This window comes from Neophocaena asiaeorientalis, unplaced genomic scaffold (assembly GCF_003031525.2).
Source record: "Neophocaena asiaeorientalis asiaeorientalis breed wild unplaced genomic scaffold, Neophocaena_asiaeorientalis_V1.1 scaffold363, whole genome shotgun sequence".
Taxonomy (NCBI): domain Eukaryota; kingdom Metazoa; phylum Chordata; class Mammalia; order Artiodactyla; family Phocoenidae; genus Neophocaena; species Neophocaena asiaeorientalis.
This window is the reverse complement of record NW_020172006.1, coordinates 1,437,047-1,457,638: the sequence shown is the minus strand read 5'-3', so window position 1 is coordinate 1,457,638 and position 20,592 is coordinate 1,437,047. Positions and strand designations below refer to the sequence as shown.

Sequence of the window (20,592 nt, the reverse complement as noted above, 5' to 3'; positions counted from 1 at the left end):
GACAAATGCATAATGAGATATATCCACCATTATAGTATCATACATAATAGTTTCACTGCTCAAAAAATCCTCCACCTCCATGTTCTACCTGTTCATCCTTATCTCCTCCCTAACTCCTGACAACCACTGACCTTTTTACTTTCTCCATAGTTTTGCCCTTTTCAGAATGTCATATAGTTGGAATCATATAGTATGTAGCCTTTTCGGATTGGCTTCTTTCACTTAGTAATATGTATTTGTTTCTTCCATGTCTTTTCATGTCTTGATAGTTCATTTCTTTTTAGCATTGAATAATGTTCCATTGTCTGGATTTATCACAGTTTATTTATTCATTTACTGAAGCACATCTTGGTCGTGTCCAAGTTTTGGCAATTATGAATAAAACCTCTGTAAACATCTGTGTACAGGTTTTTATGTGGACATAAGTTTTCAACTCCTTTGGGTAAATACCAAGGCGTGCAATTGCTGGATCGTATGACAAGAGTATGTTTAGTAAGGAACTGCCAAAGTAGCTGTGCCATTTCACATTCCCACCAGCAATGAATAAGAGAGAGTTCCTGTTGCTCCGCATCCTTGATAGCATTTGGTGTTGTCACTGTTCTGGATTTTGGCCATTCTAATAGATGGGTATGGTATTAACTGGCTTTTCAGCATGCTTGGCCAGGATACTGTTTATGAGTTATTTTCTATGGATCACGTGATTTGTACCTCCATATTCAGCCATTAAAATGAGCAGCAGTTAGTTTTTTTTTTTTTTGCAATCTATGAGCCAGTTTTTCCTGCAGTATTGGTACACCTAAAGAAATAGGAAACTTGGGGAAAGTTTTATTAGTTCCTTCAGGCTGTTAACAGAGCAGTTGATAAGTGAGTGAATAAATTAGGACTTTGTCAATGTAGCCTCCTTCAGACATATTCACAAGTTTCAAAAACTCTGTAGCTCAAAGCTTCATATTAAATAACTTTTGTTTCACAGTATTGACCCATGAAATTTAAAAATATTGGAGTTCCTTAGGGACATTGTATCTTACTCATTACTGTATTCCTGCATTTAGCCTGGTACCTGGCACATACTAGTCACTCTGTAAATATTTATTGAACTGAAAAATGGATTGAAGTAGGACTTGGAAATATGGGCGATATCTATTTGAGATGAGACACAAATTTATCAGTGGAGAAACCTTGGAAAAGTCTCCATGTTAATGCTAAAGAATACAGTCATCAAAAATGCTTGAGTAACCGGGAATTAAAATATACTATAAAGCCTCAAAATTAAAATGGTGTGATATCAGTACACAAATAAACCAATGGGATAAAACTGAAAGCTCAGAAATACACCCAAGTTCATGTGGAAATACATAAAGATACTATCTCAACTCACTAAAGTAAGTGGTGGTAGGTCAGCTTGGTGGCCATATACAGATCTTTTTCTACTTACAATGGGGTTACGTCCATAGTTGGGCAAAATCATCTAACACAAAGCCTGTTTTATAATAAAGTGTTGAATATCTCATGTAATTTATTTAATATTGTACTGAAAGTGAAAAACAATGGTTTTATGCGTACAAAATGGTTAAGTGTATCGTTCTTTACCCTCATGATCGCATGGCTGACTGAAAGCTGCAGCTGCTGCCAGCATCATGAGTATCATACTAGCGGGAAAAGAGCAAAATTCAAATTTTGAAGTATGGTATCTACTGAATGCGTATTGCTTTCACACCACTGCCAAGTTGAAAAATTGTAAATCAGGCCATAGAGGACCATCTGTAATTGTGTCAATCAGAGATAAGTTGCAGAATTTTTATTTACATTGTGGCAGATAGTGTGATGTGAGTATATGTTGGGGGTTTTTTCTGCTTAGTCATCAGTTTAATACACATCAGTGAATACATGTCAATCCCAGTCGCCCAATTCATCATACCACCGCCTCCATCCCCCCAACTCTTTCCCCCCTTAGTGTCCATACGTTTGTTCTCTACATCTGTATCTCAGTTTCTGACCTGCAAACCTGTTCATCTGTACCATTTTTCTAGGTTCCACATATATGCGTTAATATGTGATATTTGTTTTTCTCTTTCTGACTTACTTCACTCAGTATGACAGTCTCTAGATCCATCCATGTCTCAACAAATGATCCAATTTCGTTCCCTTTTATGGCTGAGTAATATTCCATTGAACATATGTACCACATCTTCTTTATCCATTCATCTGTCGATGGGCATTGAGGTTGCTTCCATGACCTGGCTGTTGTAAATAGTGCTGCAACGAACATTGCAGTGCATGTGTCTTTTTGAATTATGTTTCTCTCTGGATATATGCCCAGTACTGGGATTGCTGGGTTATATGGTAATTCTATTTTTAGTTCTTTAAGGAACCTCCATACTTTTCTCCATAGTGGCTGTATCAATTTACATTCCCACCAACAGTGCAAGAGGGTTCCCTTTTCTCCACACCCTCTCCAGCATTTGTTGTTTGTAGATTTTCTGATGATGCCCATTCTAACTGGTGTGAGGTGATACCTCATTGTAGCTTTGATTTGCATTTCTCTAATAATTAGTGATGTTGAGCAGCTTTTAATATGCTTCTTGGCTATCTGTAGGTCTTCCTTGGAGAAATGGCTATTTAGGTCTTCTGCCCATTTTTGGATTGGGTTGTTTGTTTTTTTGTTATTGAGCTGCATGAGTTGTTTATATATTTTGGAGATTAATCCTTTGTCTGTTGATTCATTTGCAAATATTTTCTTCCATTCTGAGGGTTGTCTTTTCATCTTGTTTTTGGTTTCCTTTGCTGTGCAAAAGCTTTTAAGTGTCATGAGGCCCCATTTGTTTATTTTTGTTTTTATTTCCATTACTCTAGGAGATGGATCATAAAAGATCTTGCTGTGATGTATGTCAAAGAGTGTTCTTGCTATGTTTTCCTCTAAGCATTTTGTTTGATCATGGTGTATGATCCTTTTAATGTATTGTTGGATTCTGTTTGCTAGTATTTTGTTGAGGACTTTTGCATCTATATTCATCAGGGATATTGGTCTGTAATTTTCTTTTTTTGTAGTTTCTTTGTCAGGTTTTGGTATCACGTTGACGGTGTCCTCATAGAATGAGTTTGGGAGTGTTCCTTCCTCCACAATTTTTTGGAAGAGCTTGAGAAGGATGGGTGTTAGCTCGTCTGTAAATGTTTGATAGAATTCACCTGTGAAGCCATCTGGTCCTGGTCTTTTGTTTGTTGGAAGATTTTTAATTACAGTTTCAGTTTCATTACTTGTGATTGGTCTGTTCATATTTTCTATTTCTTCCTGGTTCGGTCTTGGTAGGTTATACCTTTCTAAGAATTTCTCCATTTCTCCAGGTTGTTCATTTAATTGGCATAGAGTTGCTTGTAGTAGTCTCTTAGGATGCTTTGTATTTCTGCGGTATCTGTTGTAACTTCTCCTTTTTCATTTCTAATTTTATTGATTTGAGTCCTCTCCCTGTTTTTCTTGATGAGTCTGGCTAATGGTTTGTCAATTTTGTTTTATCTTCTCAAAGAACCAGCTTTTTGTTCATCACTTTAAGTATATCATGCTACTCTCTTCTGGCTTGTAGTGTTTCTGCTGAGAAATCAGATAATAACCTTATGGGAGTTCCCTTGTATGTTATTTGTCATTTTTCCCTTGCTGCTTTCAGTAATTTTTCTTTGTCTTTAATTTTTGCCAGTTTGATTACTATGTGTGAATATACGTTTTTTCCCAAGGAATATCAGGATAATAATGCTGTGGTAATTTTTCATCTTACTCTTATCCCATCTTCAACATATTTCTTTAGTGTTTCGTAAAGCCCTTTAGTATTTTCTCTGATTTGAGAAAAATAGGATATAAAAACGTTTTTTAAAGTACTATACAGTGAAATAGATTTTTGGAATTAGAGCTTTCATTTATTATGTAAAATATTTTTTAACATAAACCAACCAGAATATTTTGGTATCTCATTACTTGCCTCAGGCTTACCGATTTTTGTCATTACGGGTTTTTTGACAGTGCATGAAACACTTGAATTTTTATTTTATTTCTTTAATTATGTTTAGCTTAATTTAGTTATCTTTTTTCTTTAAGGTGTAGCAGAAATATAATCAGAGACTTGGATAGTTTATTTTTAAGTTGGTTATTTGGGATCTTGGCACTCTTTTTCCCTTACAGAAATATATAATAATTATATTCACAGCACAGCCATGAGACTCTTTAATGCATCATATAGATAAAAATACTACAACTATTAATGTAAACTTACAGAACACTCTAGTAATTAGAACAAAAACAGTGAACCTGAATAAAGTAAAATATTTTATGCTTGAAGAAAATAGGAGAATGAAGAGTATTGACACTTGTGGGAATCACACAATAATATGCTGTACATTTTTAAGAGCTGGAAATACTGATCTGTGTTTTTTTGTAACTTTAAACATACAGGAAAGCACAGAGAATAATACTATAAACACCCAAATGCCATCACCCAGCTCAGTGTTTTGCTTCAGGAACTTTTAAAAATAAATAAAACATAGCATTTTTTAGTATTATGTTTAATTTTTACTTGTGACTCTCACAGTGCTTGATGTGTGTTTGGATCATTTTAAGACTTGCAAGCATAAAGAGGGAAGGAAATGAAGCTGTCCCAGAGGTAACTAGAGATTTGTTAGGGAGCAGAAAGGTGTATGAGAGAGTATATGGAGAGATGCCTCCTTAGGAACTAAGTGAGGCACAGTCTTGAGAAAGGTGAAAAAGTTGATGTTGAAGAGCTATTTTTTTCAGTGATCAGAAGATTATATTGATGATACTATCTCATCATCTTTTCTAAATCTTTCTGTTTGATGGATGTCAGAATTAGGGATTTGCTTGTTGGGAAGGTAGGAAGAGGATAGATGTCTTTTATATTTAGTCAAAAATGGTATTTGATTATATAGGATATCTACAAATTATGTGTTTGTGAGTGGGAGTGGATAGGAGGAAGATAGAATCATAGTGGTCACACAGTTTACATTTCTGAAGAAAATGAAAAATTTCCTCTAAGCTACTTTAAACTTACAATTATATACTGTATTGAAAATACATTCTCTCCCTTTTGTGTTGTTTAGAATACTTGTCAGTGTTCAACTGATGGTGATACTAAAGAAAAACCACAGAAAACACCCATTTCCAGGTGTGCTAGAAAAGTAATGGAGAATTATTTATAAGCATTATAGTTTAAAAAGTTAATATAGGAAATAATTTATTTCTGTAATATAGTACCTGCTTATCAGTACCTTTGTTTGAAAACAAACATGACACTAAATGTGCACTAAAGATACCTTTTAGACCAGCAATGCCATGACACTTTGCTAGAAGCTTTTATGGTTCCTTGTGCTTCTTCTCATTGCTGATCCCCTCACTCACAGTTGACATCACTCTTTTGGTCAACAAGCATTTATGGAGCAATTACTTGTCTCTGGCACTTTGCTAGGTGCTTAGCATATCAACATGTATAAACTCAATTCCTACTCGAAGAACTCAATATTGTTTGGCCTTCTCTTCTTCTGGCCTGCCCCAACTATTTTCATTATAAATAGAGCAGTGTTAGACTTTACTAACCACCTATATTTTTCCTGGTATTTGACTTTGTTCCATACTTTGTTCTTGGCTTTTTGATTTTCCAATTGGTGCTGACCAGAGTAATCCACACCACTATAGGACAAAAGATTAAATCGTTAGTATTTATGAGATCAAGAATACACAGGGGGGCTTCCCTGGTGGTGCAGTGGTTGGGAATCTGCCTGCTAATGCAGGGGACACGGGTTCAAGCCCTGGTCTGGGAGGATCCCACATGCCGCAGAGCAACTAGGCCCATGAGCCACAACTACTGAGCCTGCGCGTCTGGAGCCTGTGCTCCACAACAAGAGAGGCCGCCATAGTGAGAGGCCCGCGCACTGCAATGAAGAGTGGCCCCCGCTTGCCACAACTAGAGAAAGCCCTCGCACAGAAACGAAGACCCAACACAGCAAAAGTAAATAAATGAATTAATAAAACTCCTACCCCCAACATCTTCTTTAAAAAAAAAAAAAAAAAGAATACACAGGGAATAAAACCAGTATACTTTTTATTCTGAGTACTTGCTGGTAATACCTCCAAGTCCCTCTTAACAAATATGCTATTTTAAATTTATTTTTTGAACAGGTAATGTAGTTTACTGTTCAAAAGGTACCAATTTAAAAGTGCAGAAGGGAATTCCCTGGCAGTCCAGTGGTTAAGACTTCGCCTTCCAATTCAGGGGGTGCAGGTTCGATCCCTGGTTAGGGAGCTAAGATCCACGTGCCTTCTGGCCAAAAAACCAAAACATAAAACAGAAGCAATATTGTAACGAATTCAATAAAGACTTTAAAAATGGTGCACATCAAAAAAAATCTTTAAAAAAATTTTTTAAAAATCAAAGTGCAGAAGGATTCCATCATACCTTGTTTCCCGGTAATCTAGTTTCCTTCCCCAGAATCAACCATTGTTAAGTATTTCTTATGACTCCTGGAAATAATGTGTGGTTAAGAATAGAGATTCTTCTGGGCTTCCCTGGTGGCTCAGTGGTTGAGAGTCCGCCTGCCGATGCAGGGGACACTGGTTCGTGCCCCGGTCTGGGAAGATCCCACGTGCCGCGGAGCAGCTGGGCCCGTGGGCCATGGCCGCTGAGCCTGCGCATCCGGAGCCTGTGCTCCGCAATGGGAGAGGCCACAACAGTGAGAGGCCCGCGTACTGCAAAAAAAAAAAAAGAATAGAGATTCTGGAGCCCAACCACCTTGGTTCATGTTTTTTGTCATACTAGGCAAGTTAAGTTATTAACCTCTGTGTCTATTTCCTTCTCTGTAAGTGGGGATACTAGTACTTACTTCATTGGATTGCTTGTAAACTCCTTAGCGCAGTACATGGCACAGAGTAAGTGCTAAGTGCATATTGGCTATGGTTGTTTTTGTAGAAGTATGTGTGTCTGAATGTGTATTTTTTTAACCTTAGGAATACAGAGTTTAGTTTAACATAATTTTCATTCATGGCACACTGTTGTTATAGGCCCTTGTATCCTCTCACTGTAACAAAACCATTTATTCTTTCCTGTGAGTCTACAGGTCATCTGAGTGGTTCTGATCTGGGTTTGGCTTAGTCAGCTGATGGATTGACTGGGAGCTGGGCAGTCTAGGATGGCCTCATGTGGGATGACCCATCTCTTCTCCGCATGTCTCTCAAATTCCTCCATCATGCTAATCAGGGTGTGATCTCTTTGGTGGCATAGGTCCAAGAAAGAATGTGAACTTCATAAGCATGCTTTCAAGCCACTATTTTTGTCAATTTTGTTACCATGCCATTGACCAAAACAAGTCACATGGCCAAGCTCAGGGTTAGCGTATGATATGCCAAGGGGTGCTGATATAGAGAAGTGTGACAAATTGGAGCCATTAATGCAATTAATCTATCACAGTCCACTCTGTAGTAACTGCAGTCCAGCACTTGGTGGTTATCATAGAGCTACTGTTGGTCAGTAGTAAGGAGACAAGCTAGACATTAGAGATCACCAGGCACCACGGTGAGTGTGTCACTGTGTCAGACTGCCACAGTCTTCTGAGATTAATGACTTCAGTTTCATTTTCTCTTCTCAAATGTTATGCACATTCCTCTCCAACAATAGATGGCCAACTGAAACCTGGAACCATGCAGGAAAGGGGATTCTAGGAAACACAGTCCTCAGTTTAGGTGGGAGTAGTAATGCCAAGCTGACAAAACGCCATCCAGCATAACTCCTTTCTTGTTTTAATTTTTCCTCTTTATCCTAATCCCCACTTCCATTCCTCATATTCTCTTGGAGGCACTCACTTTAATATCTTTGATATATCTTTTATTATGTATATAGCCTCATAAAATATGAGTGATCTTTTATGTATATTTTAAATTTACATTAATGATAATATGTATCTTACTTTGTTTCCTACTTTTTTCCATTTAACTCTTTGTTTTGAAATCTGTCCATGTTGCTATAGGTACATCTATTTGTTGCTTGTCATTGCTGCAGAATATTCATTGATATTTGTCTGCTACAATTCACTTACCCTTTCTAGTAATAGACCCTTAGGTTGTTTCCAATTCTCAGTTACACCCAGAAAAAAAAAATACTGCAATACATAGTCTTATACATATTCCCTAAGAGACTTGTGTGAAATTTTCTTTAGAATGGATATCCAGGAGTGGAATTCCTTGGTCATAGGGTATATACATTCTGAATTTCACTATGTTATCCAGAATAGCAGTGCCAGTATAGACTATATTGACATTACCTGAGGGTTCCTGTTTTCCTATGAAGTAGTTTCCTATAGATTTGTAACTTAGTGACTTAAAACAACATCTCTTTATTAGTTCACAGCTCTATAGTTCAATAGTACAGAATGGCGTGGCTAGGATCTCAGGGTCTCACAAGCCCAAAACCAGTGTGTCAGCTAAGCTTTCTATGTTTTCATCTGGAACTTGAGGTTCTCTTCCAAACACATTCTTGCTCTCAGTAGAATTCAGTTCTTTTTGGTTCTAGGACTGAAGTTCCCATTTTGCTGCTGGCTGCTGGCCAGATTGCTCTCAGCTTCTAGAGACTGCTCTAAGCACCTTTCCCTGTGTCTTCCTCCATCTTCAAGCCAGCAACAGCGTGTCACATCCTTCTCATGCTTCAAATTACTGACTTACTGTTCTGCAGCCAGCTGTAGAAAACTTTCTACTTTTAAAGGGCTCACGTGATTAGGTCAAGAACACCCAGAGAATCTCCAAATCCTGAGGCCATCTGATTTGGAACTTTAATTAAATTTTCAAAATCCTTTCACATCAGTACCTGGCTTAGTGGTTGAATAAACCAGGGGCTGAGAATCTTGGGACACATCTTAGAAATCTGCCTACCACATCCTGAATCTACCTCTACACTTGATATTATACAACTTTCTAATCTTTGTCAGTCGGATGTATGCAATGAATTCTTCTTAAAATGCCTTGTTTTAATTTGTGTTTCTCTAATTCATAGTTGAGTGTTTCTTCATACATCTTAACCTTTTGAATTTTCTTTTCTGTAAATCTGCTTTTCATATCCATTGCCCAGTTGGGGAGCAGCTTATTTTCTCTTTCTTGTTTTCTTCACAGGAGGTCCTTATATTTTCTGTCCATTAATCACTTGTCAGTTCTAGAAGCTGAAAATATTTTATCCATAATACAATATGTTGTTCTGTTTAATTGCCTATATATTCCTTTATTAAATAGAAATTCTTAACTTTAATGTTGCAATTTGAGAATCTTTTTTAAAGAAATCCATTCCCACTGGCAAAGTCACAAAGTTGGATACTTAATTCATATATTTTTATTCTTTCTTCATTACTAATGGAAGTATTTAAGATTGTAAATCTTAAATTTGCAATCCCATGTTAGTAATTTTTGACCCTGTCATGTCTAATAATTACTTGTTTATGTATGCTTTTAAAAAAAATTGAGATGACGTTCATGCAACATAAAATTAACCATTTTAAAGGGTATATTTCAGTGGCATTTACTACATTTACAGTGTTATACAACTACCACCCCTATTAAGTTCCAAAACATTTTCATTATCCCAAGGAAAACCCCATGCCCATTAAGTATCACTTCCCATTTACCCTTCTCCCCAGACCATTGCTCTCACCGATTAGTCTCCATGGATTTACCTACTCTAGATATTTCATATAAATGGGATCATACAATATGTAGCCTTTTATGTCTTTCTTTTACTTAGCGTAGTGTTTTCAAGGTTTATCCGTGTTTTAGCATATATAGGTACTTCATTCCATCTTATGGCTAAATAGTATTTCATTGTTTATATACACTACATTTTGCTTATCCACTTATCCATGTTTCCACCTTTGTCTGTTGTGAATAGTGCTGTTATGAACATTAATGTACAAGTATCTATTTGAATACTTGGAGTTTTAAAATTTTTATAACCATTTTTTAAATTGAAGTATAGTTAATTTACAATCTTGTGTTAGCTTCAGATGTACAGAACAGTGATTCATTTTATATTTATGTATATTATTTTCCAAATTCTTTTCCATTATAAGTTCTTACAAGACATTGAATATAGTTCCCCATGCTAAACAGTAGGTCCTTGTTGTTTATCTGTTTATACATAGTAGTGTGTATATGTTAATCCCACACTTCAATTTATCCCTCCCTGCCCTTTCCCCTTTGGTAACCTTAAGTTTGTTTTCTATGTCTGAGTCTATTTCTGTTTTGTAGGTAACTTCATTCATATCACTTTTTTAGATTCCACATATAAGTGATGTCATATGATATTTGTCTTCTGACTTACTTCACTTAATATGATAATCTCTAGGTCCATCCATGTTGCTGCCAATGGCATTATTTCATTCTTTTCTGTGGCTGAGTAAAATTCCATTGTGTATGTATATACCACATCTTCTGTATCCATTCATCAGTCGATGGACATTTAGGTTGCTTCCATGTCCTGGCTATTGTAAATAGTGCTGTAATGAACATGTGGTACGTGTCTCTTTTTGAATTATGGTTTTTTGTTTTCAAGGTTTATCCGTGTTTTAGCATATATAGGTACTTCATTCCATCTTATGGCTAAATAGTATTTCATTGTTTATATACACTACATTTTGCTTATCCACTTATCCATGTTTCCACCTTTGTCTGTTGTGAATAGTGCTGTTATGAACATTAATGTACAAGTATCTATTTGAATACTTGGAGTTTTAAAATTTTTATAACCATTTTTTAAATTGAAGTATAGTTAATTTACAATCTTGTGTTAGCTTCAGATGTACAGAACAGTGATTCATTTTATATTTATGTATATTATTTTCCAAATTCTTTTCCATTATAAGTTCTTACAAGACATTGAATATAGTTCCCCATGCTAAACAGTAGGTCCTTGTTGTTTATCTGTTTATACATAGTAGTGTGTATATGTTAATCCCACACTTCAATTTATCCCTCCCTGCCCTTTCCCCTTTGGTAACCTTAAGTTTGTTTTCTATGTCTGAGTCTATTTCTGTTTTGTAGGTAACTTCATTCATATCACTTTTTTAGATTCCACATATAAGTGATGTCATATGATATTTGTCTTCTGACTTACTTCACTTAATATGATAATCTCTAGGTCCATCCATGTTGCTGCCAATGGCATTATTTCATTCTTTTCTGTGGCTGAGTAAAATTCCATTGTGTATGTATATACCACATCTTCTGTATCCATTCATCAGTCGATGGACATTTAGGTTGCTTCCATGTCCTGGCTATTGTAAATAGTGCTGTAATGAACATGTGGTACGTGTCTCTTTTTGAATTATGGTTTTCTCAGGGTATATGCCCAGTAGTGGGATTACTGGGTCATGTGATAGTTGTATTTTTAGTTTTTTAAGGAACCTCCGTACTGTTTTCCATAGTGGTTGTATCAATTTACATTCCCACCAACAGTGCAGGTGGCTTCCCTTTTCACCACACCCTTTCTAGCTTTTATTGATTCTAGATTTTTTGATAATGGCCATTCTGACTGGTGTGAGGTGATACCTTGTAGTTTCGATTTGCATTTCTCTAATAATTAGTGATGTTGAACATCTTTTCATGTGCCTCTTGGCCATCTGTATGTGTTCCTTGGTGAAATGTCTATTTAGGTCTTCTGCCCATTTTTTAACTAGATTGTTTGCTTTTTGATATTGAGCTGCATGAGTTGCTAGTATATTTTGGAGATTAATCCTTGGTCAGTTGTTTTGTTTGCAAATATTTTCTTCCATTCTGAGGGTTGTCTTTTCATCTTTTTTATGGTTTCCTTTGCTGTGCAAAAGCTTTTCAGTTTCATTAGGTCCCATTTGTTTATTTTTGTTTTTATTTCCATTTCTCTAGGAGGTGGGTCAAAAGGATCTTTTTGTGATTTATGTCATAGAGTGTTCTGCCTATGTTTGCCTCTAAGAGTTTTATAGTGTCTGGCCTTACATTTAGGTCTTTAATCCATTTTGAGTTTATTTTTGTGTATGGTGTTAGGGAGTGTTCTGATTTCATTCTTTTACATGTAGCTGTCCAGTTTTCCCAGCACCACTTATTGAAGAGCCTGTCTTTTCTCCATTGTATGTTCTTGCCTCCTTTGTCATAAATTAGGTGCCCATATGTGCATGGGTTTATCTCTAGGCATTCTATCCTGTACCATTGATCTATATTTCTGTTTTTGTGCCAGTACCATACTGTCTTGATTACTGTAGCTTTGTGGTATAGTTTGAAGTCGGGGAGCCTGATTCCTCCAGTTCCATTTTTCTTTCTCAAGATTGTTTTGACTATTTGGGGTCTTTCGTGTTTCCATACAAGTTGTAAGATTTTTTGTTCTAATTCTGTGAAGAATGCCATTGGTAGTTTGATAGGGATTGCATTGAATCTGTAGATTGCTTTGGGTAGTATAGTCATTTTCACAATATTGATTCTTGCAATCCAGGAACATGGTATATGTGTCCATCTGTTTATGTCATCTTCGATTTCTTTCATCAGTGTCTTATAGTTTTCAGAGTAAAGGTCTTTTGTCTCCTTAGACAGGTTTATTCCCAGGTATTTTGTTCTTTTTGATATGATGGTAAATGGGATTTTTCCTTAATTTCTCTTTCCTGTCTTTCTTCGTTAGTGTATAGAAATGGAACAGATTTCTGTATATTAATTTTTATTCAACAACTTTACCAAATTCATTGATGAGCTCTGGTAGTTTTCTGGTAGCGTGTTAGGCTTTTCTATGTATAGCATCATGTCATTGCAGACAGTGACAGTTTTACTTCTTCTTTTCCAATTTGGATTCCTTTTGTTTCTTTTTCTTCTCTGGTTGTTGTGGCTAGGACTTCCAAAACTATGTTGAATAAAAGTGGCGAGAGTGGGCATCCTTGTCTTGTTCCTGATCTTAGAGCAAGTTCTTTCAGCTTTTCTCTGTTGAGTATGATGTTAGCTGTGGGTTTGTTGTATATGGCCTTTATTATGTTGAGGTATGTTCCCTCTGTGCTCACTTTCTGAAGAGTTTTTTTGGATATTGAATTTTATCAAAAGCTTTTTCTGTATCTATTGAGATGATTGTATAGTTTTTATTCAGTTTGTTCATGTGATGTATCACATTGATTGATTTACGATATTGAAAAATCCTTGCATCCCTGGGATGAATCCCTGGGATGAAGGATGGTGTACAGTCCTTTTAATGCATTGTTGTTTGAATACTTGGTTGTAATTCTTTTAGACATATACCTGGAGGTAGAATTTGTATGTTGTATATATAATAATTCTTGTTAATCTTTTTAAAGAACCACCAAACTCTTTTCCCAAGTAACTGCACCAGTTTACATTTCTAGTTCCATCCCATTATGTTCAAAAAAGGTAATTTATCTGATTTGTTGAGACTTGTTATGTTCTAGCATATGGTTGATCTTGGACAGTGTCCATGTGCACTTGAAAAGAGTGTGCAGTCTGCTATTGTTAGGTGGAGTTTACCATTTTCAAGTTTCCTCTTTCTTGATTCAGCATTTGTTTGGTGACTTTAAACCTTTGATGCTTATAGTTTTTACTCATTATTTTCATTTTTTCTGTAGAGGGATAGGCCTTTGGAGCTACATATCCCACCATTGTAAGATTTTTTTTTTTTGATGTGGTCGATTTTTAAAGTCTTTATTGAATTTGTTACAATATTGCTTCTGTTTTTATGTTTTGTTTTTTTTGCCGCCATATTGTTTTGACTATTTGGGGTCTTTCGTGTTTCCATACAAGTTGTAAGATTTTTTGTTCTAATTCTGTGAAGAATGCCATTGGTAGTTTGATAGGGATTGCATTGAATCTGTAGATTGCTTTGGGTAGTATAGTCATTTTCACAATATTGATTCTTGCAATCCAGGAACATGGTATATGTGTCCATCTGTTTATGTCATCTTCGATTTCTTTCATCAGTGTCTTATAGTTTTCAGAGTAAAGGTCTTTTGTCTCCTTAGACAGGTTTATTCCCAGGTATTTTGTTCTTTTTGATATGATGGTAAATGGGATTTTTCCTTAATTTCTCTTTCCTGTCTTTCTTCGTTAGTGTATAGAAATGGAACAGATTTCTGTATATTAATTTTTATTCAACAACTTTACCAAATTCATTGATGAGCTCTGGTAGTTTTCTGGTAGCGTGTTAGGCTTTTCTATGTATAGCATCATGTCATTGCAGACAGTGACAGTTTTACTTCTTCTTTTCCAATTTGGATTCCTTTTGTTTCTTTTTCTTCTCTGGTTGTTGTGGCTAGGACTTCCAAAACTATGTTGAATAAAAGTGGCGAGAGTGGGCATCCTTGTCTTGTTCCTGATCTTAGAGCAAGTTCTTTCAGCTTTTCTCTGTTGAGTATGATGTTAGCTGTGGGTTTGTTGTATATGGCCTTTATTATGTTGAGGTATGTTCCCTCTGTGCTCACTTTCTGAAGAGTTTTTTTGGATATTGAATTTTATCAAAAGCTTTTTCTGTATCTATTGAGATGATTGTATAGTTTTTATTCAGTTTGTTCATGTGATGTATCACATTGATTGATTTACGATATTGAAAAATCCTTGCATCCCTGGGATGAATCCCTGGGATGAAGGATGGTGTACAGTCCTTTTAATGCATTGTTGTTTGAATACTTGGTTGTAATTCTTTTAGACATATACCTGGAGGTAGAATTTGTATGTTGTATATATAATAATTCTTGTTAATCTTTTTAAAGAACCACCAAACTCTTTTCCCAAGTAACTGCACCAGTTTACATTTCTAGTTCCATCCCATTATGTTCAAAAAAGGTAATTTATCTGATTTGTTGAGACTTGTTATGTTCTAGCATATGGTTGATCTTGGACAGTGTCCATGTGCACTTGAAAAGAGTGTGCAGTCTGCTATTGTTAGGTGGAGTTTACCATTTTCAAGTTTCCTCTTTCTTGATTCAGCATTTGTTTGGTGACTTTAAACCTTTGATGCTTATAGTTTTTACTCATTATTTTCATTTTTTCTGTAGAGGGATAGGCCTTTGGAGCTACATATCCCACCATTGTAAGATTTTTTTTTTTTGATGTGGTCGATTTTTAAAGTCTTTATTGAATTTGTTACAATATTGCTTCTGTTTTTATGTTTTGTTTTTTTTGCCGCCAGGTATCTTAGCTCCCTGACCAGGGATCGAACGTGCACCTCCTGCCTTGGGAGGTGAAGTCTTAACCACTGGACCACTAGGGAAGTCCCCAGCAATTACTTTTTTAAAAAATAATTTATAATGTCCCTTTAATATCCTGAAATAAAATATATAGGTAATATAACTTAATACATACAGAAGTTTTTAAAGTCACTGTAATGCATTCACTGTAATATAAAGGAGAACTGAAAGGAAGTAATTTATTAAAAAGTAGTATGAATTTCAGTATTTAAATGCTTACATATGACATTGGAAGGCATAATGAAGTAGTGATATGTTTTTAGCTTTAAATAAGTTGGATTTAAGAGATATAAGAAGCTCAGACATCATTTTGTACAAATGCTAATAAATGAGATACTAAAATCAAGTCCTAAATATTAGACTTTTTTATATGTGCAGGAGATGAGAGAAATCACTTTTAGAGAAGTCAGGATAAAACACCAATACAAATTATAGACTAAAGAGGTGAGGAAAAGAAGGAAAGTATAATATTCTTATAAATGTGCTGGGCCTGATTTGAAATATAATTATTTAGTAAATAGTAAAGAAATATCAGAGAACATGTCTTTTATTTTGAAATCCTAACGTAAGTCGAATATTTTAGTATTGAGTATTTAAGTCCTTGGAAACAATATCCTTTAAGTGATAGTGGGTTTCAAAGATGATTTTTATAAAGCAATAATAGGACATTTAGGACCAGGTAAAAGTAAGTTTTAAAAATAATAGGCAATTACAAAATAAATGAATGATTTCAGTTGGTAATTTTACACTAGATTTTGTATTCATACACACGCATAACCATACATGATATGCAATATTTTTAGAACAACCAATGGAATTAAATAAGATATCTTCATTTCATGTGTTTCTATAATTCAGTAGTTGGTACTAAGTCTCTTAAAAGGAGTCTTACATCCTGTATTGAAAATTTTATATTGGCTTTGTTGCCTTTGCAGCACTTGTTTTAGTGCACCATTACACAAAGACATTTTCAGATCACAATTTGAAATACAAGAGTAGGTAAATTAGCTTCCTTCCCCCAAATGGATATAATGGTCATAACTTGATCTAGAAGCTTTCTTAATTATACTATTTAAATTATGTTTGATCTCCAAATAATTTTTTTATCTTAACTGTTAATAAGTGTTGGCTGACGTATTTCCTGTCAGTTTCAAATGGAATAATCACTCTATCTATACTGTAAGTTCATAAAAATCTTTAAATCTAAATGTTCATCATATCTTTTAAAGATATGGTCCTGCTTTATCTCCTAGTTGTCGGGAAGAATAAGTGAAATTAACGTGTTTAAAAGTTTCTAATGTGTTTATAAAAATCTGTATTAAAAGCGTTATTATTAATAATTTAATAATAATATGACAAGACATGTTTTAGAGGCTATTCCCTTAAGATTAAATCTCAGTCATGGGTCAGAATTTTAAAAGACTATGTAATGCCTCACATTTAAAACTTCTAATTCATAATTTCTTGCTTCAGCTTGCCCCTCAATCAAAATCAGTTTTTAGGAAGGAGTATATTTTGTGACAAAAATAGTTTGTTCTTTGGTTGTTATATATTTTGAAAAATATGGAGCAAACTTCCTTGAACTTAGCACTTTCCAAGCAGGAATTTTCTCTTTTAAGTGTATACTGAAAGCTGCCTTTTTTTCCCATAAGAATGAACCTGTCCTCATATATGTTTAATAGCATATGATTTTTTAGTTGTGGCACAAACGTGAATATGAAAAGCAGAGCAAAACATGTAATAATAGGTTTTTATGGCTTGTGTTTTCTTTTGCAGCCTTCAAGCAAAATAAAGGTACCTGAGGAGAATTTCTTCAATGTTCCTGTTTTCTTAACTGTCTCAGGACAACTTCATCTAGAAGTGATGTCAGGGTACAGAGTTTTCTCTTTTGCTTTAATGGACTACTGATGTTGGTTGGGTGAGAGTGTAATAATGTTTTCTTTCCTGATGCTCAAACCTAAAAATTGTAATTCACGTTTGTGATTAGTCCACTTCAATTCACTAAAAGTACATTTAGATTGACAAATTTGACAATATCCAAATTTCTATCTAAAATAATCACAGTAGTCTAGACTTTGGTTTTTGATGAAGAATGTAACACTGGAAATATGAAGTTGTGGGTTTTTTTTTTTTCTTTTTACTAATCTTTCTTTGCTTAAATCTCAAAGCACATAATCAAAATATAAGTGTAATTAATCATGTTTATGAAAGTAAAGGCAGTTATAATTTACACCTAGAAATTATAAGACAGGTACCTGGAACAAATGGAAGAAAAAATATTTTTTTAATAATTTGTTTAAAGAAAGAAAATTAACCCACAAAGTCATCATGGGAGATGTGTGCCCATTTAGAAAGTATTAGAAGTCAGATCACATTAATTTTAGCCACTCTCAGACCTCTGGAAAATCAGTATAATCCTTTTTGCCCTATTTTCTTTCCTTTTGGAGATTGGACAGGAAAATCTTTAAAGTCCTGTCTAAATCTTATATTCTCTGATTTTGTGGGTAATTTCTTAATGCCGACTCAGCAAGTAATGAGTCTCCTACGAAGATGTAAATATCTTTGTTTTCTCATACAGAGCTTGAGACTTAAAAATCTCTTCAGGAAATGGCTCCAGTAAAAACAGGGAATCTTGTATTTCCCATTGTTTTGAAAATGCACAGGGTGGAAAAACAGGGGAAATAGAATAGTGTTCATGTTTATTTTTTTACAGACTTTACTGGCAAGATGGAGAGTGTCAATGGTGGAGTAAAGAGGGTCTTGAAAATAATATATACTTTACTTAGATTTACCTTTGACAAAGATATTATTTGATAATTCCAATAACCAAATAATTGACAACATTATCAGAATACGGTGCAGAAAAACTATAATCATAATAGCCCTGTGAGACTGTAGGATTTGCAGAGCTGTATGTGGGAAAGGCCATGTGAAGCATGTCATGGAAAGTTCCTTATGCATGTCAAAGTATAATTTAAAAAAAGTAAAAACATGATTCATAGAAGTATAAAATATTTTATTCAATTCAGTAATTACTGAAGAAAATAGTAAGGCTAGTTCAAAGACTATTTGGGGAGCTGTGGATTCATACGCAGTTTAATCAAAGAATTTCAGAATAAGATTGCTAAGTTAGTTATGAACTGGTTAATGTCCCACAGACCGATAAACCCTAACCTTTGGAATTTTCTCTTCTACATGACAGAAATGATTTGCAACTCTACTGGACAAAAATCTATAAGTGAACATGTAACTTTATGTAATCTAGGATATTTAGTTTGATAGTAAATAGAATAATGGAGCAAAGTTCATTCCCCTAGGTAGGGTAGTTAAATAACCCTGGAGTGGATCTGTGTCCCCACATTACATTGGAAGGATGTTCTGTCTACCTTTTAGCTTAATCCAAGTTTTGGATAACCTTTCTTAACAGCCTTTCATTATTTATTTCTTTTATCTGTAAAGTTAGAGACAACATATATTCCCCTCAGGAGTGTCATAATATGGGAAAGGTATAAATTTACCAAGTTTCTTGGTTATAATATCACTAGTGGCTTAAATATGTTCCCTCTTTACCAGTAGAGTGCAGTGAACCAAAGAACACAATGTACAGTGAAACTTGACAGAAGCTTATATTGGCAGAATATGAGGTTTTATATTTTTAATGTGTTATGAAGTATTTCTGTGTCAATCAAATGTTCCTAGTTTAATATGCATAGTTCTAGTACTATTAATATACAGTACATCATGTTTCAGATTAATACATGATTTAATCTCCAGTAAGAAATTGTTAGTCTTCTTTCTAAAGAAGACTAAATTTGTCTAAATTTAGTTTTTCTAAATTTTATTTAACAGACTTTTAAAATGGAGTAAATGGTAGTTAAATTTAGAAGGTTAACATTTTCCAAAAGGATATCTATGTTGGTTTAGTGGGTTTATGGCTCCATTTTATTTATTTTATTTGTTTATTTTTTTTGGCTGCGTTGAGTCTTCGTTGCTGTGCACGAGCTTTCTCTAGTTGCGGTGAGCGGGGGCTACTCGTCGTAGCGATGCACGGGCTTCTCATTGCGGTGGCTTCTTTTGTTGAGGAGCACGGGCTCTAGGTGCACAGGCTTCAGTAGTTGTGGCACGTGGGCTCAGTTGTTGTGGCTCGTGGACTCTAGAGCACAGGCTCAGTAGCTGTGGCGCACGGGTTTAGTTGCTCTGCAGCATGTGGGATCTTCCCGGACCAGGGCTCGAACCTGTGTCCCCTACATTGGCAGGCAGATTCTTAACCACTGCGCCACCAGGGAAGCCCTATGGCTCCATTTTAAAGTTTAATTTTGCTGTTTTTAAAATAAACTTTCTATTTTTGAATAATTTTTAAATGTAGAAAAGTTGGAAAAATCGTGCAGACTTCTTAGATACCTCTCACTCAGTTTCCCCTGTTGTTAACATCTTACGTTACCGTGGTACATTTGTCAAAACTAAGAACCAAATGTTAGTACATTACAATTAACTAAATTCCAGAGTTTATTTGGATTTCACTGGTGTTCCATCAATGGCTTCTTCCTTTTTCCAGGATCCACTGTAGGGTACCACATTGCATTTAGTTGTCATGTTTCCCTAGTCTCATGTAGTCTGTAACAGTTTCTCAGTCTTTCCTTGTTTTTTATGACTTGCAGAAAGTATGTCAATCTGTATTTTTCTGAAGTTTTAGGGAGGGTTAGAAAAAATACCACAGAGGTGAAGTGCTCTTCTTGTCATATCATGTCGGGGGGACTTGATATCCATATGGTGCTATTAACCTTCATTACTTGGGTGAGGTAGTCTTTGCCAAGTTTCTCCACTGAAAATGTACTGTTTTTCCCTTTCTCCAATTTATTCTTTGGAAGTGAGTTATTAAGTACACCCACCTTCACTGGAGGTAGGAGTGAAGGGTTGGGAAGTGGGAGATGGAATTATGCTTCATCTCCTGAAGGGGGGAGTATTTGGAATTCTTCTGTATGGATGATTTATGTCTCTTTGCTCTTATTTGTTTATTTATGTCATCGTTTATATCAGGATGGACTGATGTATATTTTATGGTTTGGGTTATATTTCAATGCTGTGCTATTTACTTTGTTGCTCAGATTGTTTTAGTTGTTGGGAATTCTTTCAGATTAATTCTTGTATACCTTTCCCATGCCCCTATCCTTTTGTCTTTTGAGTACTTCCTTATTTTCTGGCACTATAAGATACCCCAGATTTGTTTGTTAGTTTGTTTCATCTTTTTGTGATTGATGAACCTACACTGACGCAGTACATCGTTTACTTAGGGTTCACTCTTGGTAGTGTATGTTCTATAGGTTTGGTTAAATGATGTCATACAGAATAGTTTCACTGCTC

General features: G+C 35.1%; 1 protein-coding gene across 2 annotated transcripts in view; it reads left to right on the top strand.

Annotated features, from left to right (window-relative positions):
* Nucleotides 1–20,592, top strand: part of NARS2 (asparaginyl-tRNA synthetase 2, mitochondrial) — a 137,762-nt gene that overhangs the window by 46,442 nt on the left and 70,728 nt on the right. For both annotated transcript variants that reach the window (XR_003003743.1, XM_024749657.1), the window contains exon 6: nucleotides 17,008–17,102. Coding sequence is in view for 1 of the 2 variants with exons in the window: in XM_024749657.1 (XP_024605425.1) it covers nucleotides 17,008–17,102 (95 nt within the window). In the remaining variant the exon portion in view is untranslated. The remainder of the gene's footprint in view (nucleotides 1–17,007; nucleotides 17,103–20,592) is intronic.